Source organism: Canis aureus, chromosome 16 (assembly GCF_053574225.1).
Source record: "Canis aureus isolate CA01 chromosome 16, VMU_Caureus_v.1.0, whole genome shotgun sequence".
In the NCBI taxonomy this organism is placed as follows: domain Eukaryota; kingdom Metazoa; phylum Chordata; class Mammalia; order Carnivora; family Canidae; genus Canis; species Canis aureus.
Genome location: NC_135626.1, coordinates 40,345,213 through 40,364,410, shown reverse-complemented (window position 1 = coordinate 40,364,410; position 19,198 = coordinate 40,345,213). Strand labels below are relative to the sequence as shown.

At 42.8% G+C, this 19,198-nt stretch overlaps 1 protein-coding gene across 5 annotated transcripts in view; it reads left to right on the top strand.

The window, feature by feature from the left end:
• DNAJC7 (DnaJ heat shock protein family (Hsp40) member C7) overlaps positions 1–19,178 on the top strand; it is a 29,947-nt gene extending 10,769 nt beyond the window's left edge. For 4 of the 5 annotated variants that reach the window (XM_077853240.1, XM_077853243.1, XM_077853245.1 and 1 more), the window contains 13 exons: positions 2,135–2,223; positions 3,275–3,399; positions 3,779–3,892; positions 4,589–4,663; positions 9,249–9,367; positions 10,283–10,436; positions 10,974–11,138; positions 11,980–12,071; positions 15,355–15,428; positions 15,887–16,033; positions 16,308–16,460; positions 18,365–18,427; positions 18,837–19,178. In XM_077853240.1, the coding sequence (XP_077709366.1) occupies positions 2,135–2,223; positions 3,275–3,399; positions 3,779–3,892; positions 4,589–4,663; positions 9,249–9,367; positions 10,283–10,436; positions 10,974–11,138; positions 11,980–12,071; positions 15,355–15,428; positions 15,887–16,033; positions 16,308–16,460; positions 18,365–18,427; positions 18,837–18,874 (1,408 nt within the window). In that variant the 3' untranslated portion in view covers positions 18,875–19,178. Of the gene's footprint in view, positions 1–232; positions 268–2,134; positions 2,224–3,274; positions 3,400–3,778; positions 3,893–4,588; positions 4,664–9,248; positions 9,368–10,282; positions 10,437–10,973; positions 11,139–11,979; positions 12,072–15,354; positions 15,429–15,886; positions 16,034–16,307; positions 16,461–18,364; positions 18,428–18,836 lie in introns of those variants that run through there. The other variant, XM_077853246.1, reaches the window with a different exon arrangement.
• The last annotated feature ends 20 nt before the right edge of the window (positions 19,179–19,198 follow it).

Here is a 19,198-nt window from a genome sequence, read left to right as displayed (position 1 = left end):
CAGATTGTTTCACCTTTGCTTAACCAGCTTTATACTACTAATATGGTGTCTAAGTGTCTGGATACCTTTGGTTTTCTTTAAGCATTTGTGTATTCTTAGCCACTAGGCAGCTGAAAGGAAGACTAGATCTTTTCACATACATTGTGAGCCTAATGTTTCCTTTGAATTTACCACTCTGGTTTTTTCACAGCAATTTGACTCAGCTTCTGACATCCAGTGTTGGGGAAGCCCTTTCTTCAGATCTCTTGGCATATCTGCTCTTAAAGGGTAGGCTCCTCATAGTTCTTAGAATGCTTTGCTTAATTTAGAGTTATAGGATGGTGTACACCGTGCAGAAAGATTGCAATTGGTCCTATAAATCTTGCATTTGGGGGATCCTTCTTGAGGACTTTTAATAGCAGATGGCCTCTTTACAGCCTTGTGCCAGTTGGTGTAATAAAATTATTCAAATAAATTCATGTCCATCACAGTTCAGATCTGTCAACATTTATAGATCATTCCCATTTTCCTTCTCCTTTCTTCTAGCAGCCTTTTCATGTTAGTAGGGCTTGCCAGGACAGTGCTGGAGAAGAATGGAAAGGAAGATCAGGGGGATCCCTGGGTGGCGCAGCGGTTTGGCGCCTGCCTTTGGCCCAGGGCGTGATCCTGGAGACCCGGGATCGAATCCCACATCAGGCTCCCAGTGCATGGAGCCTGCTTCTCTCTCTGCCTCTCTCTCTCTCTCTCTCTCTCTCTGTGACTATCATAAATAAATAAAAACTTAAAAAAAAATTAAAAAAAAAAAAAAAAAGAAAGGGAGATCACCTCAATAAAAGGAGGGCAGCTTTGCCATTCTGTAGTTTAAAATACGTAAGTAAATAAATCACAAATCCTTCCATTACCGAGGTGCATAAAATCAAGCTGTAAACTCCCATTACCATCACCATGGTTAAAAACTGGTACTTTTGTCTCTATTTCCCTTGAACTGGGTTCTTTTTTGGATGTGTAGAGGAAAAGAAACAAAGATTCTTTCTTATAACAAAAATGCTAAGATATGTTGCAGAAATCATTTGGGTAAAGAATTATCTTTGTCACTCATTAGAATGATTGTTGGTCATTAGAATGATTTGGGGTATCTTTGGTAGGGGTTACCAGTTCTTTTAAAACATTGTTGGTCATGTCTTATTCGATTCTAGTTCCTTGATCTGGAATATAATTCTCACTTACATAACATTGTTCCTTTTGGAAAATACACTTTGTCTGGTGGCAGAACTTCAAAAAAGGATCTTGGAGTAGGGTAGAAATTCTGATATTATCCACTTGGTGGTTATACAAGGTGCTATAGGAATGGTAGAGGGGGCAATAAGTACCCATGTGGATGTGATGGGCAGAAAGAACATCAGTAGAGGGGTATTTCTTAGAGCATGGCTCTGGCAGGCTGTACCTCATATGTTCCTGTTACCCAGGTTCTTGATCTCTGCTATCATTGAACTCTGTCCTCCATCTTAAACACCAGTATGCTATGCTTTTAACTCCTTTGCCACCTGCTTCTGCTCTGCTTGTCCTTTCAGTGACAAATGCATGAGCCAGTTTTCAAGAGAATATATCGTTAGAACTCTAAGGATGTGACCCATTTCACGTTAAGAAGTCATTGCCCCTGAATGGAATGATCTGTAACTGATTTTTTTATGTTTGCTAAAGAAACAGCAATTGTGACACAGTGGGAAGGAAATACATATAAAAATTCAGGGCACCTGCCTGGCTCAGTTGGAGAAGCATGCAACTCTTGATCTTGGGGTCATGAGTTTGAGCCCCATGCTGGGTGTAGAGACTACGTAAATAAATAAATAAATAAAGTTAAAAAAATTCAGTCTCTATGAGAGATGATCTAAACTTGCTTATTGTATGGAATATAACTATAGGCGGGAATAGCGAGGAAAAGGCACGCAACATGAGAGAGGTTTTTTTGATTTAGCTTGAATATATCTAAGTGACAAAAAAAAATAGCATTGAACAAACCTATAAATTCCTTCAAGCATTGCACTAACTTTCAGTTCAATATGCCTGGGGCTCTAGACCAAAAATTGCTCCTGTGAGATTACAGAGGTTATTCCCTGTGTATAATAACATGCTCCTCTTTCTCTTTCCTTTTCAGGGAAGCAGAGTCTTTCAAGGAACAAGGAAATGCATACTATGCCAAGAAAGATTACAATGAAGCTTATAATTATTATACAAAAGCCATAGGTGAGAACTACTGCTTATGCTGAAGACAAATTTGCTAAATACTATTCTGAGTAGCACCTTTCAGAAAAGTAGCCTTTGGCTTGTGGGTTCATAACTTACTGTGTGAACTCTTTTGGACTTCATGAGGATGATTTTTCCTAGCTCAGATGGGTAGTTCTTCATTTGACAAAGACAGTTTAAGAAGTTCTAGATATAATGGCAAAAAGATACGTACCTAAATGCATCTCAGCCATTTCCAGTTCATTTAACTATGTTAGAAAATGGCCCTCACAGATATTATCAAGTCTTAACTACTTCCATGCTCCACTTGCCCACATATTTTATTTTATTTATCCCGTGTCTCCAGGATCACGACATGAGCCAAAGGCAGATGTTTTAACTGCTGAGCCACCCAGGTGTCCCATGCCCACATATTTTAATCCCATGTCAGCATGTTCCTTACTTAACTTGCTTACAAACTCTCCACCCCTAATTCAACAAATATAAATTCATTTTCATCTCTTATTATATACAATACAGTTCCTTAAGAAGATGAATATGCGGGGCAGCCTCAGTGGCTCAGCAGTTTAGCGCTGCCTTCAGCCCAGGGCGTGATCCTGGAGACCTGGGATTGAGCCCCACGCTGGGCTCCCTGCATGGAAACTGCTACTCCCTCTGCCTGTGTCTTTGCCCCCCCCCCCCCCCCATCTCTCAGGAATAAATAAATAAAATCTTTTAAAAAAAAAAATGATGAATATGCTGACCCATCCCCTCTAAGGGGTAATCAGTACACTTTAAAGCTAAGTGTAAATTATTTTTAAGTAACTTTTATTTTTTTAATTGGTCATACCATTGCTTCTGTCCATTTGCACAGGTAGTCAAAAATTTGGCCATTGCATTTTAAAGAGAGTATGTTAGCATTCCTATTATAGTTTGATTGCCTTGATGTAGTTCTGAGGGGAGATGACCCCTGAGTTTTTGAAGCACTGACCCATGCCAAGCTTTATTTTACTTTATTTAATAAATATTTATTTATTTACATGCTAAGCTTTATTTTCTGCCCTTCCTGTAGATATGTGTCCTAAAAATGCTAGCTACTATGGGAATCGAGCAGCCACTTTGATGATGCTCGGAAAATTCCGGGAAGCTCTTGGAGATGCACAGCAGTCAGTGAGGTTGGATGACAGTTTTGTCCGGGTACGTAATGCAACCATCTGGGGAGGACAGATTGCTGCAGTTGAGTTCCTCTAGCCCAGGACTTCTCAGTCTTAACACTGTAGACATTTGGGACCAGATAATTCTTTGTTGTGGAGAGCTATCCTGTGCATTATATGATGTTTAGCAGCGTCTCTTTAACCGCAGGTATAAGTAGCTCCCCTTTCTCTCCAGTTGTGACAACCAAACATATCTGTAACATTGCTAACTGTCCCATGGAGAGTGGAATCTCTCCTGGGTGAGAACCACTGCTCTGGCCACTTTCATCCCTGTTGGTTTTGTGTGGGTATTTGTTACTGCTGTTGATTACTCTCTACTTGGCAGTCATGCTCCTTTTCTTCCCTCTTTGCATTTCTTCTAGGGACATCTACGAGAGGGCAAATGCCACCTATCTCTAGGGAATGCCATGGCAGCATGTCGTAGTTTCCAGAGAGCCCTAGAACTGGATCACAAAAATGCTCAGGCGCACCAGGAGGTATGGTTCTGTTCTTGTCTGTATCGAAAGAGGCAGTGTGGTATAGTGACCTGAAAGTCAGAACTAAGAGCTAAAAAATAACAAAAAAACCACCTAAGAGCTAGTCTCACTTCTGACTTTGCCACACCTGGGTAATGAATCTCACTATCTGAGCCTCAGTTTCTTACATGTAGACAGTGTTTTGAATATTTTTATTTATAGCTTCAGAAATCTATGAAATGGAGGGTTTCTGAGATAGCTGGGGAGTGGGCAGATGCTGCAAAGAACTGACTTTTGAGTACGTTCAAATCCTCATTACATCAGTAGCAGCCAAAATGTATTTTAGTTGCATCTCCATATAGACCCAGTTTACCTTTGGATGCATTTTAGTGAGAATCTGGAAATTCTCAGTCTCATTTGACAATGTCGTGCCTTTGTTTTATGTCTATCAAGGCACGACTCTGGTATTCCTGACTTGAAATTCAAACTAATGGTACAGGTGGGGCTTTAGCCTGCCTGTTGTTAGGAGTCTCGGCTGCATTGTCACCGACTTGATTTGTGAAGTATGTGGTTCTGATTTTCTTGAACTCCTAATTCATCAAAGCCTTGATTTTTTTTTTTTTGTGGTTGTTTATTTTTTTTTTTTTTATGTATTTAATTTTGTGGTTGAAACTACAACGTCATTAAAACATTCCCTTATCTGATTTTCTGGTATAGTTCAAGAATGCTAATGCAGTCATAGAATATGAGAAAATAGCAGAAACGGATTTCGAGAAGCGAGATTTTCGGAAGGTAAAGTACCACTATGGGGAAGTCTCCTCTACAGTTTATCACAAGGCTGTGCATGCGTGTGTATGTGGTGTGAGTGTGTATACACGTGCGTAGTATGGTACGGAAGATCCAAAATAATAAATTACCCCTTCAGTTTGGCTTTGCCTTTTTCTTTCTCTCTCTCTCTCTTTTTTTTTTTAAAGACTATTTTTTAAGAACAGGTTCACAGCAAAATTAAGAGGATAGGGCAGAGAGTTCTCATAATCCTCTGTCCCCACACATGCATAGCCTACCCCATTATCAACATTCCCCACCAGAGACACATCTGTTAAAGTCACATTTTTGACAGTTATGAATAGAGCTGCTGTAAACATCTGTGTCCAGGTTTTTGTGTGGGCATAAGTTTTCACCTCTTTGGGTTAAATATGAAGGAGTGCAATCGCTGGATCATGTGGTAAAAGTAAAGTTTTGCAAGACACCCATCAAAACAGCTGTACCATTTTGCATTCCTGCCAGCAATGAATGAGAGTTCTCTTGCTCCACATCATCAACAGCATGCGTTCATTCATTCATTTATTTATTTTGCTAAGGTACTTACTTGTTAATTATATTTGGCTTTATGATAAAAAGTGAGTTTAATTGAGTTTGTTCCTGTATTTGATACAGTAGCCTAAAAGTACGCTGGTTAGTAGAAGAAACACTAGTTGGAATAAAATATTAGGTTTGGATAATCCATTTTAACTTGAATAATGGGAGCTAGCTTTAATTCCTGTTTTATGTGAACTAGATGCAGGTCTAAATAAAAAATAGAGGGGATCCCTGGGTGGCTCAGCGGTTTGGCGCCTGCCTTTGGCCCAGGGCGCGATCCTGGGGACTCGGGATCGAATCCCACGTCGGGCTCCCGGTGCATGGAGCCTGCTTCTCCCTCTGCCTAGGTCTCTGCCTCTCTCTCTCTCTCTCTCTCTCTGTGACTATCATAAATAAATAAATAAAAAATTAAAATAAATAAATAAATAAATAAATAATAGAGGCTCCTTTAGATTTTTGAATAGTGTACGTAACCTGTCGTCCCACCAGTTTGATGTTAGGCCTTTCTGTGAAAGCACACTATTCTTTTGGAGCTATGTGATAGTGAAATTTACATTCCAAAGGGGTTAACCTATCTGAAAACATGGGAAAGGTATAAAAGTTCTAGATAATCTTTCTAGATCTAGTTTATAGTGGTTATACCTCATCTGTATAATCCTTAATTCCCTCCTTTAGATGATATTTGGAAGTAGCTTTCATTAGTGTTTCAGAAGGGGAGGCGAATGACCCCCTAAAAAGGTAAAAACCACTGATAAAGGTTCAACTTTCAAGATCACTTAAAAGAGGTTTGTATCATCCAAGGAACAGATGTTGTTACTTTATATGTGGGAATGTGTTCAGTGCTTTCTGTAGAAGGTACTCAATAAACATTTGATAAAACGGTACAGTTAAGAATTGCTTTTTTTAAGATTTTGTTTATTAGAGAGTGAGCAAGCCAGAGCAGGAGTGGGGGTCAGGGGCTAAGGGAGAAGTAGGTTCCCCACTGAGCAGGGAGCCCAACGTGGGGCTGGATCTGGGACTTTGGGATCATGACCTGAGCCAGAGGCAGACGCCCAACCAACTGAGCCACCCAGGTGCCCCAAGAATTGTTCTTAATTATGCTTAAGTCGCCAACTGTGCAGGTCTTTTATTTGGTAATAAATATTTCTGATTAGCTTATACAGAGTCTCAGCATTAACTTATTAGCATCCTTCTTCTGTCCATTGGTTTTAATAATCACAGTGTCTTTGTAGTGTGATTCATAAGGTTGGGGGGGCGTCGAGTGTGTTTGGAAAGCGATTGATTCTGCCTTTTGTCACGTTTTTTGAGGTTTACATAGGCAAAAGCTTTGTCTCAAAGGCAATCTTTTGAGTTTCTTTTCTCTCTTGCCCACTCTGGAGCCAGAATCCCCAGTTTGTGACAGAATCCTCTGTTTGCGACATCCCAGCCCCCCCACTGTAGCTCATGGTGATGTCACAAATGAAGAATTATGATCCTGGCAGGGGAAACAGATGAACTTGGAAGAAACAAAGATCTTCTTTGCCTGCAGCTGTCCCTCGTCATGGGGAGGTGGGGGGTGGGAAGTGAAGCGCTGAGCCTTCAGCTGACACTCCACTGACCCGATGAGCAGAACCATCTCCACACAACGTTGCGAAGGCAACAGGGTGTGGCTGCTTACATCTGACTGTTTCCCCTATACCCCCCAACTAGTTCTATTTCTGTTTAAGGGGGAAAAGTTAGCACCATGACTTTATCTTACATGATGCGTGAACTTCCAGAATCCTTAGAACTTCTAGGATAGTACCCCATGCCCTGATAGAGAGGCATCCCCAACCACTGCTCTGTGAACACTGCATCTTCCCAGTGGGGCAGCTCTTGGTGCTTTCCTACTTCTGCATATTTTCAAATTTAAATTTTTGATTAGGTGCTATTCATTGTTCAAAAGTTAGAAGTATGAGGTGGGGGGCAGGGAGCTAGAAGTATAAACTTACTCAGTGATAGGTATTCCCCTAAACAACTATCTGCCTAGTTCTCACCCGCTAAAGTAATCTGTGTTCTTATTTCTTCTCTTCCCTTCCAGTTTGGTTATACATATATCAAAATACAGAGTTCTAATTTTTCCTTTTTTGCGTGAAAGGTCATGTTCTTCACTGTTCTGTACCTTGCTTTCTTTGCACTTAGTAGACCTTGGAAGTCTTTCTGTACTAATACATGGAAAGGAGCTTTATTCTGTTTTAGAGCTATGTGGTATTCCATTATATGAATGTCTAATCAGTTACCTTTTGCTGGAATTTGACCTGTTATTGCTTCTGAGCTTTTAGACTTCATCTCTTCCTGATCCCCATATTCAGATTCTTAGAGGAAATGGGTATCTCTTAATTCCGCATTTCTCCTTTGGGTTATTTATCCTTGAAAAGAATATGATTCAGTAAGGATCTCCCAGGTATAGCAGCTAAACCAAAAATGAAGGCTCAGGGAACAAACTTCTGAAAAGAGAAAAATGGGAATATATGTTGAGTATAACAATCTGATAAACTATTTAGGGCCATTTAAAATGAAACATTTTGGGGTGCCTTGGTGGCTCAGTTGGTTAAGTGTCTGCCTTCGGCTGGGGTCGTGATCCTGGGGTCCTGAGATCAAGTCCCAAGTTGGGCTCCTGCTCAGTGGGGAGAGTCTGTTTCTCCCTCTCCCCCTGCCCCTTTCCCTGCTTGTGCATGCATGCTCTCTCTCTTAAATGAATAAATAAAATACATATTTTTAAATGAACTATTTTATTGATATATTTCTACTAAAATAGAAGTGGAGGGGCACCAGGGTGGCTCAGTCAGTTGGGCAACCAATGTTTGGTTTCCAGCTCAGGTCATCTTGGGGTCCTAAGATTGAGCCCCATGTTGGGCTCCTTGCTCAGTTGGGGGGTGGGGGGTCTGTTTGAGAATTCTCTCTCTGCTCCTCCCCTGCTTGCACTCCCCTCCCCCCCAAAACCAATTTATCTATCTTTAAAACATAAATAGGGGTGCCTGGGTGGCTCAGTGTTTGAGCGTCTGCCTTTTGTTCAGGTTGTGACCCTGGGGTCTTGGGATCAAGTCCTGCATCAGGCTCACCACAGGGAGCCTGCTTTTCCTTCTCCTTATGTCTCTTCCTCTCTCTGTGTATCTCTCATGAATAAATAAATAAACTCTTTGAAATAAAAATAAATTTAAAAATTAAAAATTAAAAAAATTTTAAAAAAAATTTAAAAATAAAATAGAAGGAAAGGTGGCCACTAGGGTACTTAGTGGGATGTAAGGCTTATGGCACAGGGAGGAGGGAACTGTAAGCAATATTAATAATATAGGGGGGACACCTGTGTGGCTTAGCGGTTGAGCATCTGCCTTTGGCCCGGGGCGTGATCCTGGAGTCCCGGGATCGAGTCCAACGTCGGGCTCCCTGCATGGAGCCTGCTTCTCCCTCTGCCTGTATCTGCCTCTCTCTCCGTCTCTCATGAATAAATAAATAAAATTTAAAATAATAATAATAATATAGGGAGCGATGACTGTATCAGGTTATTTTGGGTATCCTTGTCTTTTGTAGTAACCTAAGCATGGTGAGGTGTGCAGGATAGCAAATAACAGTATTTCTACACTGTTAGTGTAGCTATTAACATGCAGCTTTTAACATGATGATTAAAGTAACAGGCTCTGGAGTCATAGTGTCTGAAACCGAATCCTGTTTCTGTCATTTACTAGCTTCGGTGACCGTGAACACATTCCTTAATCTCTGCATTTTAGTTTCTCATTAATAAAATAAGGTACTTTGTAAAATTTATAAAATTGTCATGAACATTAAATGGATCAGTATATAAAGTACGTAGTAAACGTTCGTTGTCATCTTCTGGATCAACTGCTCCCCTCGTTTCAGTGGTTTAATCAGATGACTTAGATATGTTCCTAACCTCTGATATTACTTTCTTTTGAATCTGTCTGTTGCCTGTGGCCAGACTAAATGAAGATATTTCTAGAGTCCAGAATGAAGAACCTTACTTGCTTTCTTTTCCCCATAGGTGGTTTTCTGCATGGACCGTGCCCTAGAATTTGCCCCTGCCTGCCATCGCTTCAAAATCCTCAAAGCAGAATGTTTAGCAATGCTAGGTCGTTATCCGGAAGCACAGTCTGTGGCCAGGTATGAAATCAGGCCAGTTCTGCATTGAAATGCCAGATACCACTGGACAGGTGCTGTCTGGCAGCTCTCTTTAGCAGGAGTTACCATATGTCCTTTAGGTAGACCAGCTATTGCTGATCGACCTTCCTGGGCCTTAAAACCAAACAGACTGGATTTGAAAACCTACCAGATATAGAAGTACAGTAGGTACTTTAGCTATATATGGAAGAAGAGATTGTGTGAGGTTTTTTGTTTTTTTATTTTTTTTTAAACGTAATTTTCTTTTAACACTTGCAAGTTTGCAAGTTCTGTAAAGGGCAGTAGTAAATATTTTAGGCTTTGCGGGTCATATAGTCTCCATCGAAATTATTCACCTCTGCCACTGTGGTGCAGAAACAGCCATTGATAATAGATAAATGGATGATGTGGCTAGGTTTCAGTACAGTTTGATTTACAGAAACAGCGGTGGGCAGGATTTAGCCCTTTGGGCTGTAGTTTGCCAATCTCTGTTCTAATAATGACTGAGACACATGAAGTGTATTAAAGATAAATATAGGGCAGCCCGGGTGGCTCAGTGGTTTAGCGCTGTCTTTGGCCCAGGGCGTGATCCTGGAGACCTGGGATCAAGTCCCACGTCGGGCTCCTGCATGGAGCCTGCTTCTCCCTCTGCCTGTGTCTCTGCCTCTCTCTCTCTGCATGTGTGTGTCATAAATAAATAAAATCTTTAAAAAAAAAAATAAATAAATAAATAAAGATAAATATAGGTCATTTATTTGGGGAAGGTATGGGAAGAGCTTATTGGGATCTGTTGACCTTTGGATGCTTTCCATACTAGACACATGGTCAAGGGAAAAATTAGTGATAGTAATCACAAATGATAGTAATGGTAGGGAGATCCAAACCATGGCTGAATGTTCTCCTCTCTGGCTATTGCAGTGACATTTTACGAATGGATTCTACCAATGCGGATGCTCTGTATGTACGAGGTCTTTGCCTTTATTATGAAGATTGTATTGAGAAGGCGGTTCAGTTTTTTGTACAGGCTCTCAGAATGGCTCCTGACCATGAGAAGGCCTGCATTGCTTGCAGAGTAAGTTCTAGGCCCCAGATCTGAGTAGGAAAGAAAACTTCCTTTTTGAACCTGTGAATCAAAAATGAAAGGTTCTAGGATCACATGAAATGTGATAGCTCCTTTTCCCGCTTTGCCAGGATGCTTGGTCTTTGATTAGAAATTATGTCAGAACTACGTTTATTTACTTAAAAGTAAATGTGATCATGTAGGGTCAGATCCTTCTAATACCTAAGTGTGCTTTTTCTTATTTTCTTCCCTCAGTGAAGAAAAAATAGTAATGCTTATCCTAGGGAGTGGAGGTAAATCCTGGGCAAACAAGTCTCAATGATATTCTGTTGCAAATCTTGGTTTCTCCTGTCCACTCTGTAGGAAGCACCAGTGAGCAACAAAGAGCCCAGATGGTGGGGGTACGGGCGGAGGGGTGGGTGGTTGTGGTAAGGATCAGTGCGAGGCTAAACAGCTGTGATCTGAGAAATCAAAAATAGACTTGGGCCTCTTGTACAGTTGTCTGGGTTTCCTGGATATGAACTAACTTCCCCTTGCTTTTCCCTGTAGAATGCTAAAGCACTTAAAGCAAAGAAAGAAGATGGGAATAAAGCATTTAAAGAAGGAAATTACAAGCTAGCCTATGAACTGTACACAGAAGCCCTGGGGATAGACCCTAACAATATAAAAACAAATGCTAAACTCTACTGTAATCGGGGCACGGTTAACTCCAAGGTAAGCACTTGGTCTGGGTCTTGGGGTCTATGGAGATATGTTTAAGGGACCTCAAAGAGGTCTTGGGGAATCTGCCTAATGAGGGCAGCCAGATGAAAGGAGAGAAGATGATTTTTGTTTGAGAGTTCAGCTTGTTAACAAACTTCCTTCTGAGAGGCAAGCTTTTTTGCCTTTTCCTCGAAATTGAAAGGCACTTGAGGGACAGTTTGGAAGGATATTCCTACCTGTTCTTCCTCAAGATCCCTTTCCTCCACTAAGAGAATGCCAGGGGCTTTGGCATCATTTTTAGGCAAATTTTATCATTGTTTTTGGCCTAAGCAAGTGATTATTTCTTTCTTAGGAGTAATTTGAAAGAAATTAGAGTATGAGGCAGGCTTAATTTTTTTTATCCAGCATAACTGATGGTCACCATGCTCGGCTGGAAACAGTCTGCATCTCCACTGTAGTCCTGCATACTCTAAGAAACAACAGCAGGCCCTTGCTCTTATAGTATTCCAGTAGTTAGAAATCAGAGTAATTCATACCCCTCTCATTGGCCTTTGGGAGAATGGAGGGCAGGAACCACTATTTCCCTGTCTTGTTTGGGCACTACCCTGGAGTGGTAGAGGTGGTTTATCCCTGCACAGAAGTGTGCCTGACTTCTATCCTGTAGAAGAGAAACCGGTTTCGAATCTGGCGTCCTTAGCCCTCTGAGACACTAGCTTTCTCAGTGACCGAGAGTGTGTGACAGTTAGGGGGCTAGCACGACTGATCGTCTTAGAATTCTGAAGCCGTGCTCATAGCCTCCGGGCTCCCTCAGTCCGCAGAGATGTGAAGTATGACTGCTCTCTCTCTCCTGAAGCTTAGGAAACTAGATGATGCAATAGAAGACTGCACGAGTGCAGTGAAGCTCGATGCCACTTATATAAAAGCCTACTTGAGAAGAGCTCAGTGGTGAGTGCCTCCGGCGGGCGAGGGGAAGAGGGAGTTGCCGCTGGCCTGCCAGGGGAATTGCACTGTGGCTGCTGAAGCAGACCCGGGGATGTTGTGAGGTCATTTGGTCCTTCCCCCTGCCTCTAGGTGGGATTGTTCCAGCTCTAGACTATCTTTATAGACCCCCAGCGGAGGAGATTGCACAAGCTCCCTCAGTCTCCCATGACTGTGTCTTACGCCCCTCACGGTCAGTAAGTTTCCTCTGATGCCTGACCCAAATTCCTTTTGTTAAAGTTTAAATCCGTTTCCTCTGGAGATTGTATTTTGTGTTGTACACTTTTGCTCTAACTTGGCACAGTGCTTGGCACACAGTAGGTGCTCACTCAATAAATGTTTTTGTGGGATGAGTGGATGGTGCTTGGAAGAGGAAGAAATAAAGTATCTCTTGGAGACAGTTGAGAGTTGTGCTTATCCTGTATGTTCTGGGTTAGGGAAGACCGTGTTTCAGTTGGAAGGGATTTAATCTTGCTCAGCCTCTCAGCAGTATCAGGAAGTCCCTTTTGAAGTAGCTCTGTGGGCCTTGGTGATTCATGAGCCAGGGTATGCCTACTTAGATCTAGTGTCCCGATTGGCCTTCAGAGTCAGCACACTCCCCAGCTTGTACATCCAGAGTTTTCTGCAGATAGGAACCTCAGTCAGGGCTAAGAGAGTCCTCCCCCCAAATCTATCTCTTTTTATTTCAGATTATTTCCCAGACAGAGAAGAACATTCTATCTTTAAAGTTCCAAAAGGAAGACCTATTTGTTGTATACTAATCCTCCAACACTCATCCTGTTTCTTGTCATAAAATGTCCAGTCAGAGAACTGATGTTACTGATGCCTGGCGAGCCCATCATTCCTTAAGCTCCTCTGTCTCATCAGTGGTGGCGGGTGTGGCCTGTCTCCCATTTAGTTGGCCCAGAATTATCCACATTTTTTAAAAGTAGGAAAATTACTACTGTGTGTGGTGTTTTTTTTTTTTTTTTTTTAAGTGGAATTCTAAGTAGATGAGTAAGTCCATCAGAGACATCCACAGAATTGTATTATAGACTCTGTGAGACCAGCTGTCAGTCACCTCTTGTTTGCAAACCACTGGCAAACATGGAAGCTTTGGAAGACAACACATACCCTCCGACCCAGCTAAAGACTCATTTTAACAGATACAAAATGCTATATACAAGTTTACTGTGGTGTTATCTGTAATAGCCAACAAAGAGAATCCCCTAAGTGCCTGGTGGGGCAGAGGTGGCTAGGTACATGACACCATGTCAACTCAAGGGACACTCTAGTTTTAGAACAGGGAATGGGTGAGGAGAAAATTCTTGACTTTTTGGGAAGATAATGGGGTAGATAATTATACCTTTACATGTGTTCAATAAGGAAAAATCAATATGGCTTTAATCAGACAAATCCTTATCTTTATGGAAGAAACAATGTTCTCTGAGTGGCTCTCTCTTTGAGATCCCACCACAGGGGACAGCATGCACTTTTGGGCACAGTTGGGCACATCAATTGTTCTCCTCACATAGCTGGGATTGACACGAAGTAGTGATTAGTTCAGACCAAAGCCTCACCAGAGGCCTGACTCCTGCCTTAGTCTGCCTCAACTTACCCTTAAAGTTGGGGAGATGCCAGATCTTTGCTACATCTCCTGTCTTGGGCTGGAGTTTCCCATTTTCCCTGAAGCTGTGCTTCTCTACTTTTTCTTCAACCTAAAAATATACTAAGTAGGCATATACTTGACATACGGTGTTATATTGTTTCAGGTGTACAACAGAAAAAATTTAAATGTAAATATCTCCTTGTATTTTATTTTTTTTAAAGATTTATTTTTATTTTTTTTTAAGATTTTATTTATTCATGAGAGACCCAGAGAGGGAGAGAGGCAGAGACACAGGAGGAGGGAGAAACAGGCTCCATGCTGGGAGCCTGATGTGGGACTCGATCCCGGGACTCCAGGATCGCACCCTGGGCCAAAGGCAGGCGCTAAACCGCTGAGCCACCCAGGGATCCCCTCTCCTTGAATTTTAAAAACATGTTAAGTAAAAATGAAAAATCACTATAATATAAGCTTGTTTAATACATTCCAAAAGGGCATGGCAGGGTCATTAAGGCTGCTTATCTGATCATCCCACAGCTGGGGCCATCAACTTATATTATTTTTCATCCTGTATATTATAGCTTCATCTCTGAGCTCCTGGTAGCATTTGTGCAGTGTCTTCAGGGCACTGGTTTTTCTATTTTCTTTTCTTTTTTTTTTTTTTCTCACTATTTTTTAACGAAAGTTGTAAATCATGGTGTTGCCAGAAAATCAGAGATGCTGAAGCAGTTGGGCTCCTGTCTTGCCAGCCATGTCAGTAGCACTGCCTTGCCCTGGCCTCTAAACCTGGTGGGGCTCTGATGTTTGTGTAGGTGGGTTGGTGTAGTGGCAGCACAGTACATTTGGTCTCTGTTGTGCAGTGGCTAGCTGCGCTGCACGGTCACTCCTGCTCCCCAGCTGATGTGGTCTGGCTCAGGAATTCTACCACAGTCTGTGTAAGAGGTAGGCCAGTCTTGGTGTCAGAGATCTTATCAGGATGTGAAAAATGCCACTTTGCTTCTGTGGAAGAGGTGGTCTTAAAAGGTCTGGCAGTCAGTCTGTCAGGCTAGATCCTTCTCCTCTTGGACCAGCCCTTTTCTTCTGCACTATTGAAATAGGAGCAAGTGTGTGTTTAGAGTCTCCTTTTCTCTCATTTACCTGCATCTCTCAGATTGATTAGACTCAGTAGGAACATTTGCCAGCAGCCATCACCTGGAACTTGTCCTTTTAGTGGCTCACTAATCCCACCTCTACTCTGGATTGGAGCTGGTCTTGCATGTTCTACGGCACTACAGGTTTCAGAGCTTTTCCATATCCATTGCTCTCACTTGATCTTTTTTTTTTTTTTTTTCTTTTTTGCATTTCAGTCCCAAGTAATCATTCAAGTAGGTGCCTTTTCAGATGCCTCTTGAGGGCTCTGTGAAATCAGAAGGAACCTTCTCCTGTTGGTTGCTTTCTGCCCAGAGTATCACTTTGCTGGTGGGTGCAAGTGGCATGAGATCTCTCTCTTTTTTACCTTGAGGAATTGGTAGTTAATTTTTTCTCACAGCTAGCTTAAGGACTCCTGTTTAATTAAACATTTCAACCAAAAGTGTGTCTCTTGCTTGAGCTGTGCCTCTTCTACCAGAGCAATACTGAAGGCCATTGCTATTCATGTTGCTGTCCTGCCTTGTATTTCCTTTTCAGTTACATGGACACAGAACAGTATGAAGAAGCAGTGCGGGACTATGAAAAAGTATATCAGACGGAGAAAACAAAAGGTAAAGTGGTTTGAGAGCATGTTTCTCAGGGAACTGTGAGGTCTTACTCTTAGGCCCTTAAAACTGGACACAGGAACGTTTGATTCGGGGATCAGAGATATACCTGGAGCTTATTTAACCACTGGCCAGGAAGAAGTGAACAGAGATGCCAAGTGCCAGGATAGGGCCCTTCTTTTCTGGCCATTAATCCTCTCTGTCACTTTCCCTTCCTTTTGTGTATAATTAGGCTGATGTGAGGAACTGAAATATGAGTAGGTTTTTTTGTTGTTTTGTTTTTTGTTGGGTTTTTTTGTTTTGTTTTGTTTTTGTTTTTTTTAGTTTTCAGAAGAAAACACCATAACACCATAAACGTGCCTGGTATGGTTAACAAGGTTTCTGATGGCAAGGCATCTGGGTTAGGGCCTGGTAAGGGAAACCAGAGTCAGATTTATCCATTGATTCTCGATGTCTCCTTCTAGAACACAAACAGCTCCTCAAAAATGCACAGCTGGAACTGAAGAAGAGTAAGAGGAAAGATTACTACAAAATTCTGGGAGTGGACAAGAATGCCTCTGAGGATGAAATCAAGAAAGCTTACCGAAAACGGGCCTTGATGCACCATCCAGGTAGATAGAGTGTGTGTGGTGAGCAGACTTGGGAAGAACAAACGGATCCGGCCCTGCCAAACTCAGGCTAGAATAAAAGTTTCTGGCTCTCTGGCTGGGAACGAGGTTTTGCTAACTTCCATACTCTCCAAACTCTGGAAGTGCCAGATTCTAAAATTGGACAAAATTGGAATGAGGTTTTGCTAACTTCCATACTCTCCAAACTCTGGAAATGCCAGATTCTAAAATTTTGTTTTCTTGGGACTCAGTTCTTCCCATACTCCTCCCCCTTTAGATCGGCACAGTGGAGCCAGTGCTGAAGTTCAGAAGGAAGAGGAGAAAAAGTTCAAGGAAGTTGGAGAAGCTTTTACCATCCTCTCTGATCCTAAGAAAAAGACTCGCTATGACAGTGGACAGGACCTAGATGAGGAAGGCATGAATATGGGCGGTGAGTTGGTTGGGGCAGTCTAGGATGAGCCTGACAGCTGTGGATTGTTACAGTTTTTCTAAAGACACTCCAGAGGGAAGTCTGTATAACAACCAGTGAGGCAGAGTGATGTGTAAAACCCACCCTGGATGAATACCTGTGATGTGTGAGGTACTGTGATGGGTGCTGGAGATAAAGGTAAGTCAACCAGGTCTCTGAGCTCCGAGAACCCAGTCTTGGGCTTTGCACCCAGACTCACAGGCCACTTCTGACCCCCGGATATGGAGTCCCAACCCAGGGTGCAGAGTGGATACTCAGGAGGTGAGCCCTAGGAAGGGAAGGGTTGGAAGTGCAGAAAGAATACCTTCAGGGAGCTGCAAGGGGCTGAGTATGAGAGGATAGAGGGTGCCTAAGGCAGGAGAAGGTGAGACATGAGGCCCCAAAGTAGCCGGATAACTCCCTCTCCCCCACCAGAAGGCCTTAGCAGCTTGAATAGGGAATAGGAGCCTTTTCCTATGGACTGGAAGTTTCTGCCCACTGCAGGGCATATGCTGACTGAGATTTACGTTTGTCACCCATTCGTGGCAGGCTTCACAGAGTTCAGTTTCCCCCAAAGACTTAAAATGAAATAAAGCATAGCTAGCTGTCAGTGTTGCTGCTCGCCATGAGCTCCGTTGGAGATGAGGATAGGAACTATGCAGTGGTTCTCAGACCACTGTCTCCAATGCCAGCCTTTCTCCTCCATTAAGAAAATCTATTGGAATTTAAAATAGGATTGATGATCCTAGATAGTCCTCCTCTCTCTGGTTCAGGGTGTGTGTGCACTTTAAAAACCTAGGTTTACCAGTAGTAAACATTGCTCTGCCCAGCAGTTGAGAGGAGAAATAAGCAGTCAAAAACTATTGAAGAGTTCTAAGTAGGGGAGCTCCGAACCAGAGTTTGGCTCCAGAAGTATATTTATGATGGCAGCGAAGAGGTGGTTTGGTGCAGTGAAGGGGGAGATGGAGGAAAGCACAAATGGGTAGGACAGGATTGGAGGCCACAATGGGAGGAGACGTGGCAGGAGATGGTTGCTGACATATTGGAAGAAGGGAAGGATGAAGCTGAGTGGCTTTGGGTGGCTGACTTGATGGAGCTGGTCACTGAACTAGGAGACCCAAGATGAGCAGATACACAGGCAAGGAAGAATTTAATTTTGGATACAATGTGTCTGTTGCACCAACTGGTGGAGATAAATCCTCTGTGGCTTAGGAAGTCAGGTGGAGGTGGGGACAGCAGACCTGCTGTGGCCTTATCACTAGGCCACAGCACTGGAGACCGGCCAGAGCTGGAATGTTTGCTTCTGCTGCATTCACTGGCCACATGATCTTGAGCAAGTTACTTAAGTTCCTTTGTCTGGTTTTATTGAGTATAATTGGGGATGATGTAAGGTATGCAGAGTACCCACCATGATTGGCACCTGGTAGGTGCTTAATAAACCATGGCTTTTTTTTTTTTTTTTTCCTGTCATACTGTCTAGACATTGCATGGAATCAAATGAATACTGTAAACCTTAGATCTTATTCCTATATTTAGTGTTAGTATTCCTATATTTAGTTTAGTTTCTAGATTTTCACCCTTTCAGTAGCAGCCCCAGCATTATAGACAGACAGAATGGGGTGTCTCATGTCAATAAGTGCAAATGCCATCGCAGTTGTGATGAAGGTCCAGCAGAGGAGGTTGAAGCAAAGAAAGCTTTCATTCCGGCCCGAGCTGGGAAGGAGGGAATGTGTCCTACAAGTGGGGTCGAGCAGCGTTAGGTATGGAACGTGGGGGCAGATATGCCCACCCACAGTCAGGTTTTGGAAAAGGATGCACATCATAAGTTCCTCTTCAGACATGTCTAACTTTTTCCAACTTTCCCTGTCTTTTGCTCTGCTCCATAGATTTTGACGCAAACAATATCTTCAAGGCATTCTTTGGCGGTCCTGGGGGCTTCAGTTTTGAAGGTGGGTATGCCTCCCACTCTCGGGAGTTCCCCAGATCACAGGCCCATAATGTGACTCCCCCCTCAGGTATAGTAGCTCTTTGAAAGTCAGCGAGGCCCATCTAGCAGGGTACCGATCCACTCAGGTGCTGTTGAGCGTGGAGGCAGGGAGGCTCCTGGGCACACCATACCTTGGGACTGTTAGTGCCACACCTCTGCATGGCCGGGAAGGCATCTCAAAGCTGTCGAGTGCCAGGGCTTCTCTGCAAGAGTGAATGTTAGAAGCTACACACGAGCTGTGCTCATATGTTCCCGACACCCCAGAGCCTAGGCTGGCAGTTTTTCTGTTGGAGTTCGAAGCAGCCCTTGAAAACGAGCAAAGTGATCTTTCCACGCAGAGCCAACTAACAAGCCCTTCTTTTGCCTTACAGCATCTGGTCCAGGGAATTTCTTTTTTCAATTTGGCTAATGAAAGGAAACCATCCGGAACCCAGAAAGTGCAGACTTGCTCAATGTAACCTTGAACGTGGGCACAGCTCACCTCCTCCCTTCATCTCGTCTCCCCGTCCTTAGAGCAGTTGCGTTTTCTTAGTTGGATACCCCTGTGTCTGTGTGAGTGGGGGGAAGGAAGGGAGCCAGCGCGGAAGACTGCGGGGAGGGGAGAGGGGTGGGGGGTGGACAGGGAGGCAGCTTGTGAATTTTTGTTTTACTGTTTAACTTTATTAAAAAAGAAAAAAAATTAAGAGAATAAAATGTTTTGACCCTTTCTGGCACTTTGCTCTGGCAGCTGCTT